This window comes from Glycine max, chromosome 9, assembly GCF_000004515.6.
Source record: "Glycine max cultivar Williams 82 chromosome 9, Glycine_max_v4.0, whole genome shotgun sequence".
NCBI classification, from domain to species: Eukaryota; Viridiplantae; Streptophyta; class Magnoliopsida; order Fabales; family Fabaceae; genus Glycine; species Glycine max.
Genome location: NC_038245.2, coordinates 37,875,188 through 37,899,770, shown reverse-complemented (window position 1 = coordinate 37,899,770; position 24,583 = coordinate 37,875,188). Strand labels below are relative to the sequence as shown.

The 24,583-nt window shown below is 30.9% G+C and overlaps 2 protein-coding genes across 2 annotated transcripts; one reads left to right on the top strand and one right to left on the bottom strand.

The window, feature by feature from the left end:
- The first annotated feature begins 3,975 nt into the window (after positions 1-3,975).
- On the top strand, positions 3,976-4,443 carry LOC112997891 (uncharacterized). The gene has a single exon (XM_026123925.1). It carries the CDS (start codon positions 3,976-3,978, stop codon positions 4,441-4,443), a length of 468 nt encoding a protein of 155 aa, XP_025979710.1.
- A 10,874-nt stretch (positions 4,444-15,317) lies between these two features.
- Positions 15,318-15,817, bottom strand: LOC100799122 (zinc finger protein 4-like). Its single transcript, XM_003533193.5, has one exon. The coding sequence runs from the start codon at positions 15,747-15,749 to the stop codon at positions 15,318-15,320; it is 432 nt and encodes a 143-aa protein (XP_003533241.1). The 5' UTR covers positions 15,750-15,817.
- Between the last annotated feature and the right edge of the window lie 8,766 nt (positions 15,818-24,583).

Sequence of the window (24,583 nt, the reverse complement as noted above, 5' to 3'; positions counted from 1 at the left end):
GGAACTTATTAGGATTTTGGGTTTTGGCCTTTTGGGTTTTTGGGTTTTCTTTTTATAAGGTGAACTAACCTTGATTATAGTTGATTTCTAGAAATGCACTATTATTTTAATTAAATTTTTTTAATTGTTGAAATTTACTTATGATCTTTTGCAACATAACACTTTTTTGAACATTTAGGAAAAACAGTTTGATGGCAAAATTAAGTTAAACAAGAATGTTTGATATGTTTTCAATATTTAACTAAATTAAATGTCTTGAAAATTATTACTCAGAGTCAAAATAAAGTTACTACTTTATGACAAATAATACACCTAGATACGAGCAAATTTATTATTGCTAAAACAAGAGATTAAACTTTTAAACTTTTAAAAAGAAGATACAAACTTATTTATCGATTTAACCGTATTTATAACTTAACAATAATAAAGTTGTGGCTAAATTTCCTGTTGTCCGGTCGATGAAACTTTGTACCTTGAAAGTCGAAAGCAAAGTACATTTCTAAAGCTTTTATTAATGATCTATAAAAGAGAATGATTGTTGGCTTGGCTCATCAATTAAAGCCGAAAAAGATATATACTTTTCGATAAAAATAGTACTTCATAAGTTAGTGCAATTGATACTGCTTCATATCTTGTTTAATGTTGAAGCACACATTAATATATAGAGTAAATTTTGGATTCGATTCTTGGATGTGTTATTATTTTTGTCATATTTTTTTTTATTAAAATATGTATTTTAAAAAATATTGGTTTGACAATAATGGTTCAACCAGAAAGGTTCATCGTGTCAATGACATATGCAGTCTAATGGTTCAGACCAGTTAGACCATAAGTTTTCACAATGGGTCAGACGGGCCAATCTGAACCGATTTTTACAATTATGATTATAGTATAATTGTTAAATAGAGATACAAATATATAAATATATAAAATAAAATGATTAGAATCTAAATTTATAAAATATTAATTTCTTCTTGTCACATCATTTATCTTATACTACTATTCTTTTAGTTGTTCAAAATTAATCCACAAAGATTTAAAAAAATATAATGGAAGTAAAAAAATTGTTGTTTTTAGAAATATCCTTATTTAATATATTTATCTTTGATGTTTACATTATTATTACTAGTGGATACAAATTATCAGGGTATATTTCAGGAAAAAAATATTAATTAAATTTTGAAATTCTAAAACTAATTATTTTGGGAGTAAAATAGAAGACTAAAACAACTAAGAATTTGGGATGGAGGTAGCATTATATTTATATATTCTCTATGGTTTAAATAAGTTTTTGGATTCTTATATAACTTTTGGTAAATTTCATTTTTAATTCTTAAACAAAATTCTTAACATTTTTTATTTATATTTTTTTTTCTCTATTAACAGTTTTAATTTTTATTGTCAAATAACAATATTAACTAATGACGTAACAATCATGTTGGAACCTAATGACTTTTCCATAAAAAATTCTTTTTTTTTTTGCAAAAATACTTTTAATCTCAAAAGTCATTTTCCACCTTATCTCCAAACATGCTCTTAATAATATTGATAATTTTAGGTTCAAAACTCTATTGAAATACAATGGGCTAATAAAAGGATTCAGATCAAATTATAATTAAAATTCAAAAAGCAAGGTGTTAGTGTTTGAGTTGGTCACGATCATGAGGTAGACTGTCAAGGTGTAAAAATAAAGGATAGAGTGGCTCAGATCCAACTTGATTTATGTATGGAAACTTTAGGTGTGCTCCCTTATTTAGTCCCAGGTTATAGCTTCTGTTGCATTTGTTTAACTTAAAAGATGTTCTTACCTAGATATGTATCATGCATAATGCGATTATATGGAATCTCTTAACTATGTTATGGTCATGACATGTTTTATTTAAGAAGGATGTTTCTTTTTTCTTCTATTACCACAAAAATAGAATACGACATGGGGTATCCTGAGTATTAATTTTAATCAAATATGAAGAAAACTTGTAAAATAAAGTCTGAAAAAAAGTAAAGATTTCATATAATTTCGACGACAAGAATTCGAACCTATTTAAAAATAATTACACTTCTGAATAAAGACAATCTCAATAAAGGGTTTCATAATGAGACTAATAACCTTATTTGGGACGGATTAGAATTGTGGCAGCGATTTTTAATTCAATTTTTGTTGTTCTGGATTATGTTTTCAAGCGACAGTGTTATTAAATTATTCCATAATTTATCAAAACTAGCTAGTATGTTAGAGACCTCAGAGATGGCCGAAAGAAGAAACAATAAATAAAAAAAGAAACATTAAAGCTACTTTGGGAGTGGAAGAGTATTAATGGCCGAAATCGTTTTTATAGGGATTGCACGCGGTCTTAATTAAAGATATCAGTTCGTTTCTTTTAAGCTTTCATACAAAGATGAAAGTAATGAGATCAACGTGAAAGTAAGAAAGTTGTATCTTGTATGTTTTGATACTTGAATCTGTCTTTACTGATTGATTTAACTTTTCTATCCATTCTCAACAAATTATTACAAGTTTAAAGACAAACCTTTTTATTATTATTATTAGTGTTAAGTTTAAAGACATAAATTTTGACCTTTGGACGCGAGATAGTGCATGTGTCTTTCTCCTGCAATAACTAAAGGAAGTAGGGAATCGTTGTCGTTCAGAAATAGAAAAGGGAAAAATGATTGATGATGTATGAATTTTATATCCTACAAAGTTATATTAACGGTATGTTTGGAAAATTATAATAATGTGCATGTTTTAAACGACATACAAAATCATTATTGGGAATAAATTTGTATATTCATTATCTAAGTCATGAGGAATCAACGGGAGAATAAAGATTTTTTTATTTTATTTGGACTTCTTTTAAAAGATTAAATCTTTCCTTCAATTTTGAACAATTTGTTATTAATTCTTTTATTTTCAAATTGTTGGATATTAATTTAATGGAAAAACGCTGCATTAGGATATGTGATATCAAAGAGGTATGCGTTTCAAGCACTGTATGTCGTTCAATTATTTGAGAGAAATTTTTTTTATATGCTATGTGCGTAATTATATAATTGTTATATATCTAAATGATAAATATGTTTGTCATCTGATTTCAATCCTCTTGACGCATAAGACTCATTTTTATTTTAAAAGATTACTGGAGTATAGGTCAATGAATCTATATCAACTAAGTAAAAACAAAAGACGAAAAATAAAAGTTTGTAAGTTAGTTTCAGTCGTAGGAATTATTTTGTATTGTTTTGTTAATCACGCATATCAGAATTCCTTGCTCAAAAATAAAATATTCATTTGTACGTTTATCATAAAAAAAATTATATGTGTTTCACATATATATTTCAAAACTTTGACTTGTAATTATGATAAGAAATTTTTGAAAATAAAAAGAAAATGCCAATTTAGTTGTTAAAGAATAAATTGAATATAAACTGAATAAAACACAGAAGTTACATATTAAATTGTTTAATCATAAGGAACGACCTGATTACAAGGGAACTTATAGAAGAAGAAAAAGATAAATTGAGACATATGATGTAATTCTTTTTTTAATGATTAATAATAAGGAACGACTTGATGAACAAGAGACTTATAATTAATATTTTTTTCTCGCATAAGATGCATGTTTTTGAAATTAATTATACACTGAGCGCCTAGACAACCTAGGGATGTATTAAAATTAATTTATTGATATCAATAGGATTGGCTTGACAACCAGGAACTTGTGTGATATGATATTTCTTATTTTAATTTGAAAATGTATATGATACATTGTCTTAGAATGTGTATGAGAAATGACTTAATAACCAAGTGGCTCGCTTACAATTTTTAAGAGGCTTTATGTGATCCACTTAAAAGAAATAAGTATTTCTTACATTACTATATTATTAGAAATATCATTAATATTTTTATATTTTTTAAAAGGTTTGAAAAATTATGTTCTGACATAACTATATTTTGTTGTGTGCTTAATCAACGGTATGTCTTCTCTATCGCTTCGTGGTATTCTTGAATCTGGAAAATTAGTCGGAGCCAATTATGATGATTGGTACCGCAATTGGAGAGTTGTTCTCATGCATGAGAAGCTTATTGACACTATTGATAAGTCTCCCATGGAAGCACCTGATCTGAGTGATGCTGAAGCAACCAAGGTTTTTCAAAAGTACCTAGATGAGTGCCTTACTGCTAAGTGCATTATCTTGGCATCAATGAGTTCAAAACTCCAGAGGCAACATCAAGACATGGACCCATATGAGATCGTCGAACATCTTAAGAAGATGTACGATGGTCAAAGCAGGACGGCTAGATTCCAGTTATCTAAGGCTCTGTTTAGATCCTCACTTGCTGCAAATGAAAAGGTTGGACCCCATGTTCTTAAGATGATTGATCTCATAGAACAACTTGAGAAGTTGGGTGCACTCTTGGGAAAGAGCTTTCTCAAGATTTGATTATGCAATCACGTTCTGATTCATTTTCATAATTTATTATGAATTTCAACATGAATAAGATGACTTGTGACTTGCATGAGATGCTTAATCTGCTAATTGATTATGAGAATCAAATTTCTTCTGAGAAGAAGAAAGGAACTGTCATGGTAGTTGGCAAGAGCTCCAGGGAAAAAGGAAAAGTACCAAAACTGAAGCATCTTGGACCTAAGGGTGGTATGGCCCAACCCAAGAACAAAATGAACAAGATTGACCAAACTGATGCTGAATGTTTCTTCTGTAAGGAGAAAGGTCACTGGAAGAGAAATTGCAAGTATCTTGATTCTTTGAAAAACAAGAAACAAGGTAAGACATTAATGAAAAATGTTTTCATGATTTCTTTAACTGTCACTGATTCTTCAATGTGGGTATTAGATACAGGCAGTAGTTTTAATATTTGCAATACGTTGCAGGGACTACAGATAACTAGATGGTTGAAGAAAGGAGAAATAAATCTACAAGTAGGGAATGAAGCAAATGTTGTTGCCTTAACTTTAAGATCAGTTTCTTTAATAATGCCTACTAGCAAAGTAGTAGTATTGGAAGATTATTATTATGTTTCGAAATTTGTTTCAAACATTATTTCAATTTCCATGTTGGACAAGCAAGGTTTTCGCTTTATCTTTAATACTAACATTTGCTTAATTTATCATGATGATGATTTATATGTGAATGATTATCTCCAACGCGGCATTTATGTCTTACTCGATGTGAATCATAACTCGATTATGCATGTTTCTTCTAGTTTCAAAAGAAAAAGAGATAATCAAGTAAATAAAACATATCTTTGGCATTGTAAGCTAGGTCACATTGGCGAGAAAAGAATTAACAAGTTGCACAAGGAAGGTTACCTTGATAATTATGATTATGAATCATATGAAACTTGTGAATCTTTTCTCAAAGGAAAAATGACTAAATCTCCATTTATTGGAAGCAGAGAAAAAGCTTCTTTGTTATTGGGACTAATTCATACAGATATTTGTGGGCCCATGAAGATTCAAGCAAAAGAAGGATATTCTTATTTTATCACCTTCACTGACAATATGTCTAGATATGGATTTTTGTATCTTATGAAACATAAATCTGAATCATTTAAAATGTTTAAAAGATTTCGTAGTGAAGTTGAAAAGCAAATTGGTAAGAGTATCAAAATGTTTAGATCTGATAGAAGAGGAGAATATCTTAGTGATAACTATATTGACTGTCTAAAGGAGAATGAGATTCTCTCTCAAGGGACACCTCCGGGAACACCACAACACAATGGTGTATCTGAAAGAAGAAATCGAACCTTGCTAGATATGGTTAGATCCATGATGGGGTTCACCGATCTTCCATTAAACTTATGGGGATATGCTTTAGAAGTAGCAACCTACTTGCTAAATAAAGTTCCTACAAAAGCAGTCTCTACAACTCCATATGAGATATGGAATGGAAAGAAACCAAGTCTTAAACACATCAAGGTCTGGGGTTGCCCTGCTTATGTTAAAAGATTGCAAACAGATAAACTTGAGGCAAGGTCTGATAAGTGTAGATTCATTGGTTATCCTAAAGAAACAATGGGATATTATTTCTACCAACCTTCTAACCATAAAGTGTTTGTGGCAAGAGGAGCAACCTTTTTAGAAAGAGAGTTTCTTGTAGAAGGAAACCATGGTAAAGAAATTGAACTTGATGAGACTCAAGTCACCAATGATAACATAACTCAAGAACATGAGATGGAAACTGAGAGGCCTTTCTTTTATGTTTTGAAATTAGGACAAAGCTCTTCAACTCAAATGATTATGGCTCAAGAGCCAGCTACTGTTCAAGAACAAGTCGTTGTTCAAGAAGAATTTAATGAACCAATCTTAGAACAATTGCAGAAACCTTTGAACCCAATCCAAGAACCTCTTAGAAGATCTACTCGAATGCATCGTGCACCTGTTAAATTAAACTTAATGGTGCAAGATGACATGTCAAATGAGGTTTATCATAATGATGATGACCTTAAGAGCTATGAAGAGGCCATGAGAAGCTCGGATTGCAACAAATGGAAAAAAGCCATGGAATCTGAAATAGAATCAATGAAGATCAACAAAGTATGGACTTTAGTTGAATCTTCAAAGGATATAAAACCAATTGGTTGTAAATGGGTTTACAAGAAAAAGATTGGAGTAGATGGAAAGGTTGAGACCTATAAAGCTCGCCTTGTTGCTAAAGGATATCGTCAACAAGAAGGAATAGATTATGGTGAAACATTTTCTCCTGTGGCAATGCTCAAATCAATTCGGATTCTACTTGCCATAACAGCATACTATGATTATGAGATATTGCAAATGGATGTGAAAACAACTTTCTTTAATGGTGAATTGAAATAGGAAGTGTACATGACACAACCTGAAGGATTCACATCATTGGCTGGTTGTAATGAAATTTGCAAGTTGCAACGATCTATATATGGATTGAAACAAACTTCTAGAAGTTGGAACATTCATTTTAATAAGACAATCGAAAAGCTCAAGTTTGTTAAATGTGAGGAAGAGCCATGTGTTTACAAAAAGGTCAGTGGGAGTGCAATTATTTTCTTAGTGTTATATGTAGATGACATATTACTAATTGGAAATGACATACCCACATTGCAAGGCTCAAAGATTTGGTTATCAGAACAATTATCCATGAAGGATTTGGGAGAAGCAATATATATTCTAGGTATAAAGATTTATAGAGATAGATCTAAAAGGTTGCTTGGACTCTCCCAATCTATGTACATTGATACTATCTTAAAGAGATATAACATGGATAATTCCAAACGAGGCTATTTGCTTGTAGGTGTTGGAATTACTCTTGGTAGGGAGAATTGTCCAACAACTCCTGAAGATAGAGAACACATGAGTAGAGTACCATATGCTAGTGTAGTGGGAGCTATCATGTACACCATGACTTATACATGTCTTGATGTCGCTTATGCACTAGGTGTAACTAGTCGATATCAAGCAAACCCTGGTGAGGAACATTGGAAAGTGGTTAAGACCATACTTAAGTACTTAAGAAGAACTAAAGACAAATTCCTCATTTATGGAGACTCTGAATTGAAACTGAAGGGTCACACTGATGCAAGCTTTGCATCAGGCAAAGATAATAGCAAATCTATTTTAGGACATGTTTTCACTTTAAATGGTGGTGCAGTAAGTTGGAAAAGTTCCAAGCAAGCTACGGTAGTAGATTCAACTACTGAAGCAGAATATATAACAACAAGTGAAGTCGCTAAAGAAGCTGTTTGGATGAAAAAGTTCATATTTAAACTTGGTGTTGTTCCTTCAATAGAAAAGTCGGTTCCATTATTGTGCGACAATAATGGGGCTATTGCTCAAGCAAAGAAACCAAGATCACACCAGAAGTCCAAACATATTTTGTGAAGGTATCACTTGATTAGAGAGATAATAGAACGTGGTGACATTAAGATTGAAAAGGTAGATGGAAAGGGGAATGCAACAGATCCCTTCACCCAGACGCTTGGCAAAAAGGAGTTTGACAAGCACAAATGGGAATTAGGAATGAAGTTCATGAATGATATGCTCTAGGCAAGTGGGAGATTGTTGGGAATAAATTTGTATGCCCACAATCCAAGTCATCATGTAATCAATTCTAATTTTAATAATAAAGTATTATTTTATTTTCATTGTCATATTTCATTATTTGACCAAATGGTCCATTTACTAATGTCCTTGATTAAAATTAAAGACTTGTCATTATAATAGAGATTATGATAATGAGAAACAAGTTTGTTCTAATTTTAATCTAAATTATTCTTGATCATAGGATTATTGTAAATAGGATATCAATAATCTTGATAGATTAATATATATGTGATAGTATTTATTGAATAAATATTAATAGATCTCATTTATTAATTTACATATATAGATGAGTCACATGTTGGTGTGATCATTGAACCGACTCAATTGAAATTTTCTAATGATTAAAATTTAGCATAAACTGTCAATAGAAAATTCTCAAGAAGAGCTATAATAGCTTTCTTTGACCTGAGATTGTCATAGTAATTAACAAGTTATTTGTTGTATTTTGATTCCGAACACCTAATGCTTTAGAGCACTTGTTGAATGGATAGCGGATATGTTTAAATACCTATAGAATTAATGATTAATCAAGAAGGAATTCATCAACTCTTGGTAATGAGTTTGAGCTCTAAGAATAAAATTATATCGTGGCCAGGAAAATTAAATGAAACAAGAAATAAGTTTCTTAAGTCATTATGAGTTAACTCAAAGAGTTTGACAGTAATACCATACTCTAGAGTTAATCGAGAGCTGTAAAGATGGAAGAAATTATTACACTACTATTCTAATGGTTCTTGAAAGTAAAATGATACTTCATGCTATTCAGACGTTAAGGAGTGTTGCTAGGCATCTACCTTGATTAGTATATTAATTTGATTAATATATTACCGGCTTAGTATTGAACCTACGAGGTCACACACAAACGAGTGTTCTAATCTCTGTTAAAGAAATTATTTTAATATTTGATGATTAATTAAATTAGAGAATTTAATATGATTAATTGATTTCAAAAAGGTGAAATATTATTATATTTTTGCTAGCACTGAAAATATAAATAATATGAAAGATTTGGTGAAAGAAGAGAAACAAACGTGTATGATTTTGTATTTGGAATTTGGGTTGAAAAGACAGCTAGATACAAGTTTGACTTGGTCAATTATTATTTCAATTTTAATTGCTAAATGGTTAGCAATAAAAGGTAACAAGAAATAATATAACTTAAAAATAGGATATTATCAATAATGATTTTGATTTGATCAGAAATTTGGTATCCTTAGCGTGCTATAAATAGAGCCTTAGGCTGCACGTTGAACTGATCCCAAAAATTACTTTTCTATTCTTATTTTTTCACTTGTCAAAGTTATTGATGAATATAGGTTAGTCTCGGTGTAGATACATGTAGAGTCTTCACACCATTAAAGAATTTTTATACTTCAAGAGTTCATGAACATGTACATTTTTTAATATGTCATCTGTTTATAATATAATTTAAATATAAAATAGATCATTTTATTCTGTAATATGTGTTTTTGAACACCCTTTTTCTATCAATCATTATATAAAAACTGTTTAGTACATTTTAAAAAAAAAATAAAAAATATCATTATGACTTCTTCTTTTTCTTTTTTATATATAAAAAAGAACTGTATATCACACAATCACTTCTTTGTATGTTTAAACAAACAATCCTTAAAATATTCTTAAAAAATAATATAATATAGTTTGTAATTAGTACAAAAAGTTTCATTTTAATTTCAGGGTCCCTATATAAAATAAACGTGCTTCTAGATCGAGTATGAAGTCTTATTCATCATCGAGACATCCATTAATATTCATCAAAATATTACTAAATTATAATTGATGATATTATACCACGAGCTAGCTATGATGACAGTGTGGTCAAAGTCAAATCTGAGTAAGGATCAATTCCATACTTCAACAAAGGTAACACCTTGTGGTTTAAAGAAGAAAGGAGGAGAAAAGATCAAAAAGAAGAAATTTAATTATGATGATATGGTGGTAACCATATCAATGGAAGTACTGATGATAGACCTATTCTTATCGAATGAAATTGACATTCTGCATTAACGTTATGTAAACACTTGCTCTCTCTGTACATTTTATTAATTAATTAACACATTTTTTTCAAATAAATTACATTATCACTACTAGAATGATTATATTTTACGACGTAGTATCTAAGTCGGTTATCCAGAACCGCCTTAGATAGTGGCGCGGTGGCAAACTTGTAATTATCAAAGCTGAGAATAATTTTTTACAACGTAAATTCTAAGGCGGTTATAAATAACCGTCTTAGTAACTCGCTGGGTGGCTTTTTTGTAAATATAGAAAGAAGTTCAACGACGGGTTTGGACCAAAACCGCCTTCGTTTTATTTCCCTCAAATTAGGGATTTTACAGCCATCCCTTTCCACTCTTCACCCAGCATCCCCTTTCGTCTTCACCAGCATCCCCTGTCTTCACCAAGTGTTGAAAGAGAAATTTGTGACCCATCATCACTAAGCCCTGTCGAAGAGAAGTCTGTGACCCATCACTAAGCCTTGTTCAAGGTGTGTCGTGCCGCAGTCCGATTGTATGAACTGGTAAGTGCCCATGCCCTAGTGTTGCTTGCTTGAAAATGTGTACTGAATGGCATTGTCAAGACACGGTTTTTGTTTCGCTGGTAGGTAGGGGCTTTTATTTTGCCTTTCTCGATTAGCAACACACGGACGAAGGGCAACTTGCTTGCGGCTTCAAAATTTGAAAGGTGAGTTTATCCTGATCCCTGAACCCTTTCTTCGTGTTGCTAGTGATTTTACTCTTTTTATCTAATAGAAAAACTTGAGGCTTGTGCTCATGTGCCTTATTTCTTCCTATTTAGATTGTTGTGTGTTTTGTATCAAGTAATTCAAATTTTCTTCCTATAGTTAACACTCTACCTCGCGTCGTCAAGCACTCTCTCCTTGAAACCTCTCCGTGAAGCAGTGGACCTCAAACCCCTCTCTCCTTGAAACCTCGGCGTGAAGCAGTGGAGCTCGCGTCGTGAAGACTGTCTCCCTCATACTAACCTCGCGCCGTTTGCCCGTGGAAAGCGCGTCTTAGGTCGTCGTACATGTAAGTCATTAAACCCGCTTAATGAATGCTTACATGCATATGTCCACCTGATGGATTTGATTTTGTTGTTGTTGGTCATTCGTATATAAATAGAGCCTTTGAGGAAGGCCTTGATTTCTGCTCTGACTGAACACTGATAGGAATAGACCCTAATCTAGCAAGGTCCAAACGATGGCACACTGTGTGTGAAAAATTTGTCCTCCTAATCCAAGAATTACCATCTTCCCCCATGTTATTCTCAACTTTCCTTTTCTATAAAAACCTTATTATTAAGATCATGCACTTGCAAAACTGAAACTCCGTCACCTCTGGCAGTAAACAGGTCTCAAAAGTAGATTGATTTCACGAGACCCATCAACAACAATGATCGGAGGAATCACAAAAAACCAGTGTTTTCATATGGAAAAAAAGGGTAGGATTGGTTCAATTAAAAGTTGCAGATAAAGGCAACACAAACACTGTTCAACAATGAACTTGGCCCTCCATAAACTCAACAGCCAAACACCCTGCTAGTCAAAATCCCACCTTCTGTAAAAGCCAGGAAAATCCCACACAGATATGTCAATAAATTAATCCACCAAACAAAATAATAAAATGAACATAAACAATAAAATATACACAAAAATAAAGACTAATTTTTGTGTTGATGATGAAGAAACACCCATGATTATGTCCCTAATGGACACCGAGGTAAAAATAAGACCAATTATTGTATTAAAAGAATCACAAACACATTAAACTATTAGCAGATAAGGGTAATCTAGATTTTAAAAAGAAAAAAAATGATGCATGCAAAATACTAATAAAGCATGCATTACCTTGTGGGTCACAAGGCTTTCACCAAGGTGGAGAGATCAAATCCCTATGCTAGAAAGGGTGTTTGTGTTTGGCAATACCTGTCTTCTGTCAATTTTGTGTGTGTGAGTTTGTTTTTCTGTGTCTGGACAATGAGAAGGAGTACTGAATATGGATGTTTGATTAACTGATTGTGGTTCATGCTTAGTAAAACACTGCCTGTCAAGTAACAATTTAGGCTATAACTCAAAACCATACCCCAAGCTTCATATTAACATGGTGCTTTGTTTCCTTCACATTTCAATGTGAATATTTACTTAAGATAGATAGAGTCCAAAATTTGACAAGATAGAAACTAGCTAGTAGCAAATGCTATTTCCTGCTTCATGTCTCCAACATGAAGGTCCAAGTAGTAAGTATTTGAGAACTCATCAACTTCTTCCTGCAACTTCTTTGTCAGTCCAGATAGAAAAAGGAAGTACCTTTAAAAGGAAATATTGAAATCAATATACAATCACAAAACCTTCTATAGGATTCAAATAAGTTTATATTCAGTCATATAAGTCACTTAGGCTGTCAGCAGACAAGCTTCTTTTGTTCATAGCATTCTAACACCCAAGAGTAATAAATGATATCACCATGATGCTTTGCAGCTTCAAATTTAAACCCTACAGTACAGAAAACAATCTTTTATTAGATCTTAAGACAGTAAATTTCTCCTTTTAAGGCACAACATTTGCACAAATGCATAAACACTAGGTTCCCATTTGGAGCTATGGTCTCTTTTTATCATGTCTTCATAATATCTACAGCTGAACACCCTTTACTCGGTATCTCACAAAATTATACACATGTATATATGCTAGTGCAAGTGTGTTCATACTCCATACTTACATTAGTCTGCAGCAGGTTCCTTTGTTCATTGTTTGTAGATAGGAATACGATATCCGATATCATCCATTATCATTGAACAGATTTTGCGTAAGTTTTAAATTTTTAATTGAAAGTAAAGGGGACTTTATCAGAGGCTAAATTTTTAATTGAAAGCAGGGTAAACAATGACAGGAGTAGGACTGGTCCAGTCTTCTGAGGGTAAATTTCCTATTAAATATGTGATCACAGTATCACTAAACTATGGACAAATAGGTTCCATAAATATGTCAAAAATTTGTTCTTAGAAAATAAGTTTTTTCTTTCTTTCTTTGGTTGAGTGCATTCAAATAGTGGGATTTGAATGGTCTGAAGAACTGAGGATTGTTGATTGATTAGAGAGTATATGCTTTTCCCCATATCTTTACTCCTAGAAAACCACAGATGAATGGTCTACTTGAAGTGCTCCTGAGCATGTTGATTTATTTACCTTTGAATCATATTCTTTTGCATTTGTTATTCATTTGAGGTTGCATATGAACAGTCATAAATTAGATTTACCCTTTAATTGTTTTACTTTTTCTTATCTCTAAACCCATTTAACAGTAGAAGTGTGATCTTTGAGAAATGCAAAATCCAGTACTAGTATTCTTGACAGAAGAAAATGGGTTTTCAGAAGATGTCTAGTCTGATTTCTGTGGGATCTTATTACAATTTTTTTTAACTCAATACTGTAAGCTGTAAAAATTAATGTAAGGATGGTGTAATGGTTATCTTTGATAGAAATCCGTGAGGAGCAGTCTTGTTGATTGAGTATGTGGGAAGTTGATATGTTGCATAATTTAAGATATGCGTGTCTTCCAATGTTTTGTTTATAAAACCTCTTGTGATTGTATTCTTAATGAGTTATTTGTTCTTTTTCCGTGTATTCATTATTCATGTTCTACTACTTTGGCTTGCTAAGTTAGGCGTGCGTTGCATCTAAATCTATATTTTACCTAAATTAGTATATAATTTAATTTTGTTTTGAGATTGTGTGAATAAAGTAGTATTCGTACTTATTAACTGTCTTGTTCTTGGTCTTGACTTGACGGTAAATTTAGTTCCACTATCTACTCTTGATCTCATCTTCTCCAAATGAAATTTTGAAGGCTGACAGTGGTAAACCTGGGGATTCTGATTCTTCTGTTTTGAGGTCTAGCGAAGAGGAAATGGATGATGAAGGCTTCTTGGGGCGTGTTCCAGATTCATCCTGGATAGTTCCTCACATCCCTTCCCCTCCTACTAGTATTATAAAGAAAATTCTTCCACTTGGTTGGTGACCCTTTTTAATATATTCTCATGCTTACCATAAACATGTAGGTAGTGCTGATTAGTTAGTGTCCACCAAAGACAGGATTAGCCGCATATGCTCAAATTTGATAAGCATTCATAGCAATGCCTTTTTCGATGTACAAATTACTGTCAAACACATGTTCATGATTCCAACTTATTGGAGAGCTTGCCTTGTAAGCTTTCTATAATGTTTAACTAATTTTTCCGTGATGAACCCACTTTGCTATCAGAGTTGAATTTTGCTACCAAACTAATATTAGTCAGACAACAATGATACTTGCACGATTGGGCGTGATGAACCCACTTTGCTATTCAATCCTTTTTGAAGTCTCAAAATTCGATTCCATGTCATGTGGCAGAGTATGACCTTGCATCTCTATCCTTATCCTTGCTCTCCCGTGGCTGTAGTCTAGTCCAATTATTTTCGATTATGATTTTTTTATATATATAAAAAGAGTGAAGTAACAAAGAGAAGGTCAAGTTGCAATCCAGTTAGATCGAGGATCCAAAGAATTAGAATTAAATTTATATAGAAAGGAAAAGAAAAGAAAAAGATAATGAAAATTACTCGGATTGATTGAATTCGTAGAACATATAGCCCCCTTGTTATCAAGAACCATATCTTCAGAAGTAGATACCCCAAAGGCCCTATTAATTTCTTTCGGGTTGAAGTCCAACAACTCATGAAAGAGTTTGTTGAGCACCAATCTAAAGTGGAAAGAATATTCAAATGGAATTTCCTTTGATTATTCAAGCGGAATTCTAATGGTATACTTGTAGAGACTTTCAACGCTTAAAGTAGTGTTTGCCAAGATTGTAAGGGTGAAAAAAATATACCTAATACCTTCATAGTCTATTTACAATATTTTCTTATAGGCAAAAAGTAGTAATTCTCAAGTAATTAGGTATGAAAATTTTCTCTAAATGTGAATCCTATTATTGGTGCTAGACATTGTTAGCAGATTACGTGTTAGATCTCATGCTTTTTAGTTTGCAATTGAATGTGAGTTGGTATAGAATCAAAAGTTTCTGACAAAAAAATATTTATGTTATTTTGGACTTGTATTTAGGCTTAGAGAAATTGGACCAGCATATTGGTTTTATGATGGTTGTTTCCTATACTTTCCAAGTTGTTTCTGCACTCTTTTTGGAATGTTTTTTTTACCTTTCAAATTGAACAGTCAGGAAGTAAAAAGAGGGAGTGCATTCTCATTGTCCTTTTTGCTAATTCTCTCTCCCTCCTGTGTTCATCAATGAGTCCATCAAGATCCTGAGAGCTGATATACTTGTGCTGACAGAAATTGCAAGGGAAGACTCGTGGAATGGTTGGTGCTGTAGTTTGAGAGGCGGGTTCATTGCTTGAGAATGAAAATCCTATTGAATCTCTTTCCCCTGGCTCACTATTCATGGAGTTGAGAGTTGAGTCAAGTGAAATAGCTTCTGAATTAGGATGAATCCCTATTGGATTTGTGATGTTGGAAATGTTAATGAGGTTGTCACAACAAGAATCATTACAGGCTTCTTGAATAGATACTTTGGAAGAAACCTCAGATTCATCTTCTGCATTAGCCTCCACTTCAGGATCAAAGTTTGGTTTCATGTTTTAGCTGTGCTTAAGTTAGAAAGCTAATTTACAAAATACAATTGGAAATTATTAGCCAATAACCACCACAGTGTTTAGAATAAGATATTAAGATCTGTTTCTAAGCTTGCACTGGGATGTTTATTTTATCCTGCATTTTGGGTAAGCCATGAAAATCAATAAGCTCATGTTTGGCAATCCTAAGAAAAAATAAAACAAATAAATAATCTTAAGGCAATATTGATACTGTGAAAGATTACTAGATACACATCATCCAAGTACCATGTTTGTGATTCATGTATTTTTCACTGCTTGAAAAAAATTTCTACTTGGTGCTTGTTTGTTTGATGATATGTTTGGCCAGCCAAAGGTAAAAGAAACAAACACTAAAAAGTAGGGTGACTCTGTTCGAAGACAAAAATAGGCTCTATATGCAATAAAATCTATATATTAGTAACACAGTATATCTAATTTGAAATCAATGTTGAATCTGCTACGGAGATTCTTTCTGATTATATATTTCCAAGGAGTCATTGACTTAGAAGGTTAAACGTCATAAGTGCATCTCAATCTCTTGATGAGAGAGAGAGAGAGAGAACATAGCAACCAGGTAAAAACTGAAGTCCATCAATTTGTAAGTGCAAATCAAAGTTTAGAGACGAAAAGACCACCATTCAACACACAAGGCAGAAATACAAAAACATTAATATGGAGATCCAACAACATCAAAAAACAAAAAATTGCATGAAGATGTTTGTTTCATCTTCATCCCTCCAAAATTTAGAACTAAATCTACCTGGATTTCGATTCTGTATAATAAGCACACAGTTTAGCAACAAAGAAAGGCCTACTTTGTGATAGTTTAGAGAGGAAAATTACTTTGGAGCCTTGGCTAGCGAGGCAGAGTTTGGTGGTGGCAAAACGGGGCACTGATAGCATGATATGAAGTTTGAAGGTAAAATCCACAAACTATTTGCTTTATTCAGTGATTCAGACTTATCTAAAACTCAAGAAAGAGTTGAGAAAAGCTAAAGTGGAAAAGTAAAATAACACAACCAGTGCTTACTTAAGAGGACCCGTTATTAATTTCACACCACACCTACTGAATTTGAGTTGATAGGAACTGCCAACGTTGCTTGTGTTGCTAAATTGAGGCTTGAGGAAATTTGGATCTGAACTTAAAATTTTGGCTTTGTATTGTTAACTCATCTCATAATGTGGCTTTGTGTTTCATTTTTATTTGTTATAAAACTGTACTCCTAGTGTGGTTGTAAATTATTTTTATGTTTTTAGGTTGTACTGTTAAATGTTGCATAGTCTGTTGAGGATAGAAGTAGACAAGTAGTTGCTGGACTGAAGTTACACTCATTTATTCATCTGCAGCAGTGTCACCGCAAGCAAAGGTTTAGTTAGTAGCCTATTTCGAGGTATGTATGTGATTCTGAAACTTATGTCCTCATTTATTACGTTGTTGCTTGATATGTAGCCTAGAGATTCCTAAATATTAGCAGTTAGTTACTAGTTAGAGAGTATGGAAAGACGGGTATAGCTTAAATAGGAGGTTAAATAGGGAGTGGGATTCAACTTTGTTAGAAAAAGGTGTAGTGGCTTGGTTGTAAATAGGCGATATATATATATATATATATATATATATATATATATATATATATATATATATATATATATATATATATATATATAGGCGATATATATATATATATATATATATATATATATATATATATATATATATATATATATATATATATATATATATATATATATATATATATATATAAACTTTACAACAGATAACAAACACTCTTTCTTAACAATAAGAACATGTGGGTCGAGCTCATATACCGAAGAGTAAATCTTATTGACTTCCATGATAGTAAGTTGACTCTCAACACTTTGAAAACAAGTGGTTTAGTGAGATAGTTATCAATTTTTTTAGTATCATAGAAATGACATAGAAGAACTTGGTAGAAAATGATGGCATAATAAGTTATTTTAAGAATTTCTATTTTACAAACAATAGAGAAAATAATTTATGAATTTAGATGAAATCATCAAAGTGCTTCTAATTCTGACTACAACAGTGTACCTGCCATCTCTTTTTCATACTTGAGATTCTTCATCCTAGTTAGCTCATCAAGTGACCTTTCTGCCTCCTTCTTCAATAAATCAATTTCACTCAAAAAATTAATTTAATATATATTATAATTTAATATATATTATACTTAAAAATTAATTTTAACATGCATTTTAGTTATATTTAATTATTTAAAAGTAATTTATTATATTAATTTGGTTAATATATTAAAATAGATTGTTCAAAACCTAAAGTAATTTGAGTTTATTAATATTATATTAATTTTGTTATTATTTAAATTACTTCTAATTGTTCAAAACCTGAAGAAATTTTCTATTTATTTATTTTTACTTAATTTTGTTCACTTAACTTAGATTCATAGATTGTATATGATTTTAGTCATTTGAGTTTTTTTTTAACTAGTTGTCTCACAATAGTTTTTGATTTAATATATTAAAACCATGGGATTGATATCATTGATTGCTGACCTGATATTTAACAGTTTATTAAAATTATGATTCAACACCCAACTAATTTAACTTGGTGAGGATTCCTGAAAAGTTGAAACCTAATTATTTCTTGATAATGACGTAATTTGTTGATTGTTTGTTTATATAGAAATGAAGTGGAAAGAAATAAGAAGCAGAAAGATAGGATAAAAATATTAAATTTTTACCATTTGTTTGAAAAAAAAAAGGAAAGGAGTTATTTTCATGACATGGGATCTATTACGTTCAATACGTTTCTATTTTTGAATCCTACAGAAAAAAAAAACTTCTTAATTTTTGAACTTTAAAAAATAAAAAGATATCATGTATAATAAGAACAAATTCCAGGGGATGATCCATGTAATTTATTCTTTTTTAAACTGAATTTTATTATAATTTTATCTTGAAACTCATTATAAAATAAAAGTAAAGATAGACTTTATACTTATAATTGATTTTGCAAAATGAATTTCATCCAAATAAGAGGATGGAATTTATTTTATAACACATATTATCCATTTAAGAAAAATGATTTTCTTTCTCTTCAGCTAAATAAGAGGAGAAGTTATTACTTGGGCCATTGCCTAACACCCAGTTGAGTGAGCTTGGACTCAGGAGGGTTCCTCTCAATCTTAATTGGGCATATGCCCAATTTTTCTATGACAGTAGTCATGGTCTTTGCTTTTGTTGTTGCTAAGTGCACTCTCCTCCTTGTTGGAGCACCTGATCTACTTGCAGGAACAGCTGAGTGTTTGGTTTGTGTGAAGTGATTGGGTAATACCATTGAGCTATACCTTGCTTTGTTGGAACACCAGTTTAGTTAGATTCCTCACAATTTCTATAAATTTGTCTTTTGTTTTCGTTCACTAATTTTTTTATCTTCTGCATTTTCTACGCAATCCAAAATTCTAAAAGGAAACTAAATAGAGCAATTTCATTATTTGATAACACCATATGCTTATTGTATTTATATTTCACTTTAACCAAGTGATGAGATATAAGTGATTAATATATTCAACTTAAGTTTGAATTTTTAAATAATATTTGACTTTAATCCTATAACAAAATAATTTTTTATTAGACTTTACTTATTTTCCAATCAAACAGGATCTCTTTTCCTGATAAATAGAAGAGTTAAGAAAAAAATATTAATATAATTTAAAACTATTGTGTAACATAAAACTAAAAAATTAAAAATTTAACTATATAATTTACCATTCAACTATCATGATTTCACAAAGTTCACCATCTTTTTTTTTCAAATTTTACACCATTTTTTTTATACATTTTACCATCCAATTTATTTTGGTAAATTTTATTATCTGATTTTTTTTAATCATACAACTCAAAATTTTAATTTTATGTGAAGGTATTTTTTAATAGGTTAATTATATACTGAATATGTCACTATAGAGTATAGATATGGGGCAGCATTTTTTTATTTTTCTGCTCTTGTTTCAATTCAGCTTGATTTTGTAATGTTCATCTCAATGATAGTTTTCTGTTATCCTTGGTTTTTTTAGTCAAGTGATCCAGCAGATAAAGATGTACGTCTAGTATGTTTTTAGGGGATCAATCTAAATGTAATATGTAGTCTTATTTAATTAATTGAGAACTTCACTTATTGTTTCCGTTTCTATTAACTATACTGCAGGTAGGAAAAATTCTTCTCAATGCCCTGTTGTATGTCTAGTATGTTTTTAGGGGATCAATCTAAATGTAATTTGTAGTCTTAGTTATTTAATTGAGAACTTCACTTATTGTTTTCGTTTCTGTTAACTATACTGCAGGTAGGAAAAATTCTTCTCAATGCCCTGTTGTATCCAGGAATCAAGACAAATCTGTAGAACAACTCTCTTGTCGCAATATTCCATACTTCGGTAAGGCATTAAAATATTGCAATTTAGCTAAATACCTTTGGACAGCTTGCATGCAGATAGTAAAAAGAAGTTTAATATCGCTATAATAGAAAAACCATTGTATAGAATTAACAATGCCTTCAATGTTTTGAGAATAGAAAGGAAACGTGAAAGGTATGACTAGCATGCAGTTTTTCTACAATAACTGAAAGGGATGATTTCCAATGTCATTAGGTGTTCTAGGCTTCTAGCCCATTGGCTAATCTGTTCCTAAGTTCACTCCTATGTCAATGAAATGGTTTTAATTCTGCCACTAGTTGTATAGATCTAATTTTATTTGCTAGTCAAAGTATCATGTATTTATGCAAATGAACTGCATATACCTGTGTAATGAACTGCTTGCAAATGAAGTGTGAGAGGTGAATGCTTTTACAAAAATAGGTTGATTGATGAATTTCTGTTACCATTTAGTGAAATCTATCAAAGCATCATGTACTTATGCTCACAATTTTTTTAAATGTATTTTGATTTTTAAACATTTTATGTAACTAATCTTTTCTTGCTGGTGTTGAGAAGAATATAAAATTGTTTGTTCTAGCATTTTAGAAATAAGTGATCTTTATTTTATTTTTATCTGATAAACACTCGGTGATCCTTATATCAACTTTTAATCAATGTCCTTGTTTTTGTTCAGGGATTTATTGCATTTGTCCTTAATTATGGACTCATTACATGGTGAGGGAGGTTTCAGCACTGCTTGTAATTTGTGGATAACTTAAAATTGAAGTTAGCAATGTTAAATATTCCATAATAATTTTAAATTCTTGCAAAACTATATATTATCATTAATTATGTAAATTCTTTTATTATATGATTAAACGATTTTACAATTCTTCAACATGATGTAAATTCTTTCTTTAATTATGTAAATTCTTTTATTATGTAAATTCTTTTACTTCAAATCAATGTATAGAATAATTAAAACACCACCTAAAAATTAAAGCTGCACCAAAAAAAAAAAAAAAATTAACTATTCTAAGACGGTTGTTGGAAAACCTTCTTAGTATGTCTAACTTTCTAAGACGGTTTTATGAATAACCGCCTTAGAAAGTGTTACAAATAAAGGACATACTAAGACGGTCTCACACTAAACCGTCTTAGTAGGTCTCACTTTTTAAGACGGTTCTAGTAAAAACCGTCGTAAAAAATTGGCCTATTATAACGGTTAGTAGTTGATAACCGCCTTATATAAACAATATATTTTAAGACGGTTATTCTCAGAATCGTCTTAGAAACACCAATCTTTAAAGACGGTTCAAAAACCATCGTTGTAGAGGTTGGCCCATTTTATGACACTGGTGCTATGACGGTTCAAAACCGTCGTAAAATATCCTTCAGAACCGACTTAAAAAGCTTTATTTGTAGTAGTGTATCTATCATATTTATATTTCTCTTTCTTTTATCTTTATAATGAGATATCAAATTAAATCGATGTAAATTCAACAATTATTACACCTAACTACTTGATAATTTGATATAAAATATTTATCGATCTAATCATTGTCCAAATGATTTGAGTCAAAATTTATCAAAATTGATAAGTAGGTAATCAAATGAAATATATTTTAAAAAATTTATATTACACTAATTTTAATCTATATGAATAAGATAATAAATAATTTTAAATTAATATAAAATTTTATATGTATAATCTATATGAAAACAACTTTTGATCTAATGGTAAAGTTTAAAAAATTATTAAATGGTGTAATAATTATTAAAAATTATATTAATATAATTTGATTTCTTTATATATATATATTCATTCGGCAAGCACCGAGTTGATTTCTACTTTTTTTTATCTTGGTTGGAGAATTTTTTTTAAAATACTTTATTTTTTTCGAAGGGATACGATTTCCACATTGCCTATAATTGCAAGGATAGATATTTTACTTACCAATCATTTTTTAAATCATTTTACTTACCAATTAATCATGTGATGATATATCCTGAATAAATTTGTGTCAAACTTGTGGAAAGCTAGCTAGTTGTGTGTATACTACTATAGAGGACACACATTTTGCTTTTTTTGGTGTTCAACTACTCAAACTAATTTTTAGTAAAAGAATCCTGACGTTTGCTGTCGACATTGCAGTTGCGAACCGTCTTTTTTCTAATTTCTCATTTTACCGAATTCCCATAACCTTGTGCTTCAATGCAAACTTAATTTCATTGACTTCAAGGTTTTTTTTTTTTTTTTTTTTCTTGAAAGCAAGATATCTCTAAGTGGGTCATGAGATTAATCTATGAGAATGTAGAATATCAATTAATAAACAACTTCTCTTCCCACAAATGCTACTCTATTCACAAATGTTACTCTCCCCACAAATTCAGTTCAAGGTTTCATTGACTTAGATAATCTGATTTCGATCCGTTCCAGGCAGCAAGCTAAATTTCTCCTTGAAGCTTCCATTGCACCCTCTAAATTGAATTTGTCATAAAAAAAAAATGTAGATTGAACTAAAATTGGTGTTAATCAATACAATTCATTGCATAGCATTTTAATATGGTTATTCTTTTCCCTAAATGGGATTATTATTGAACTTTTCAGTAGTTTTTTTATATATTGACTAAACGAGAGAAAGAAAAGAACGTGTATAATGGATCCTGGGAGTTCCTAGTAGCCTCAGAGCATATCTTGTCGATATTCGTTCTTAACTTATTCCACCTGGGCTGAACATAGATCTGCAGAATATATAAAAAATTACAGAAGGAAATTATCATGAAATTCGGCACCTCGGTGTGGACAAATTACGAGTGAAACAAAGAGCCTATTGATGAGTTGGATCCGTATATTCTTCACATTCTTTCCACATTTTAGATATTAAAATAACTTAGTCTAAGAAGATCTTCTTATTCAAGATTCTATTGTAGATATAGATTACTCGATCTCTTATCTCTTTTTCCTGCATTTCTGACAAAGATATCTCACCATCCCTTTCCCTTTTTAATTCTATGCTTTTGCATCTCTTTTTTTTCATCAACACTATGCCACTTTCCCCTTTCATCACATATTTATTTATATTCATGTCAAACTGGTCCTATCATACTTAGCCCCACGAGTCTCATGCATCTTTAAGTCATTATGATCAGTTATCTCACTGCCACTGATTTAAAGCAACCCTATATATGCCTTAACTTGCTTCTAAAAGACCACACATTGAAAGCCACTGTCTCAGTCCAGCTAGCGTGGTCCTAACAAATATATATGCATTCCTATAGTTCCAGTATGTGAGATAACAAACCCTGGCATAAGCATTAACCTAACTTGTGGGGCAACTATGTCTCCCTTAAGGTGACAAATGCTCAAAAGTTAACCTCAACCATTTTCTCAATCTTGTATTAAATTTTCTTTCCAACTTGGATCCTTTCGGTTTGTTATAAGTTATAAGCCAGCAAAATTATCAGTCACCATTCCAATAAATCAATCTTATTTTTGGCAGATACAGTTAAATTAATCAAGGTTTTGAATTGCGGTTATAATTATAATTGCACTCTAGTTGAGAGTCTTGACATTGTCCAAGATTATACATAAATATGACCAATGTGATTGCAATTACGTCATGATACTGTTGTGTTTAGTAAAAACAAAAAACTTATGTTGCCATCAAAATTGCAGTTGTAAACCGTTTTTGAAACCCTTGGTAATAATGTTCTCTGATTAATTAAAGTTATGGTTCTGCAGTTTGGTGATTGAGGTTTTGTCGTCTAATGGGTTTTCATGGATTATATATACACACACTTTGCAAAATACGGATTGGAGAGCATCATACTTGATACTTGTTGAGAAGCATGAGCCAAATGGTTGTAAACAATTTAATTAAACTCTTTATTTACAAAAATTGATTAGATGAAGGCTTATCGCAAACACTTGATCAATATATAAGTTTTTTCATAGCATCTAGAATCATATTTTGTAAAGTATTTATATAAGAATTTAATATCTATATGCATTAATATTGTAAAATAATTTTATATTATCATATAATTATAAATTACTGTTTGAATTATTTTAAAAATCAAAAAAATTATCATAAATATTAGGTTTTGATTTGATATCTAAGAAACTCAAATATAACATTTTTTCTCTTTATACATTTGATGAGTTTGTTTGCTCTTATTTTAAATATGTTTGTTTTTTTTTATAATTTAAACAAACTTATTTAATATTTCATTAAAAGGACTGGTAAGAAGTTTAGTATACCAGGGACGTATATGATTTCCCCACCTGATGAGAAATTCAATTAATTCAAATAAGTAAAAGGATCATAAGGTTTGATTTTCATATGGTTGTTTAATTTTAATTTTTTTATTAAAAAAAAATTTAAGTGAATTGAGTCTTAACGATTC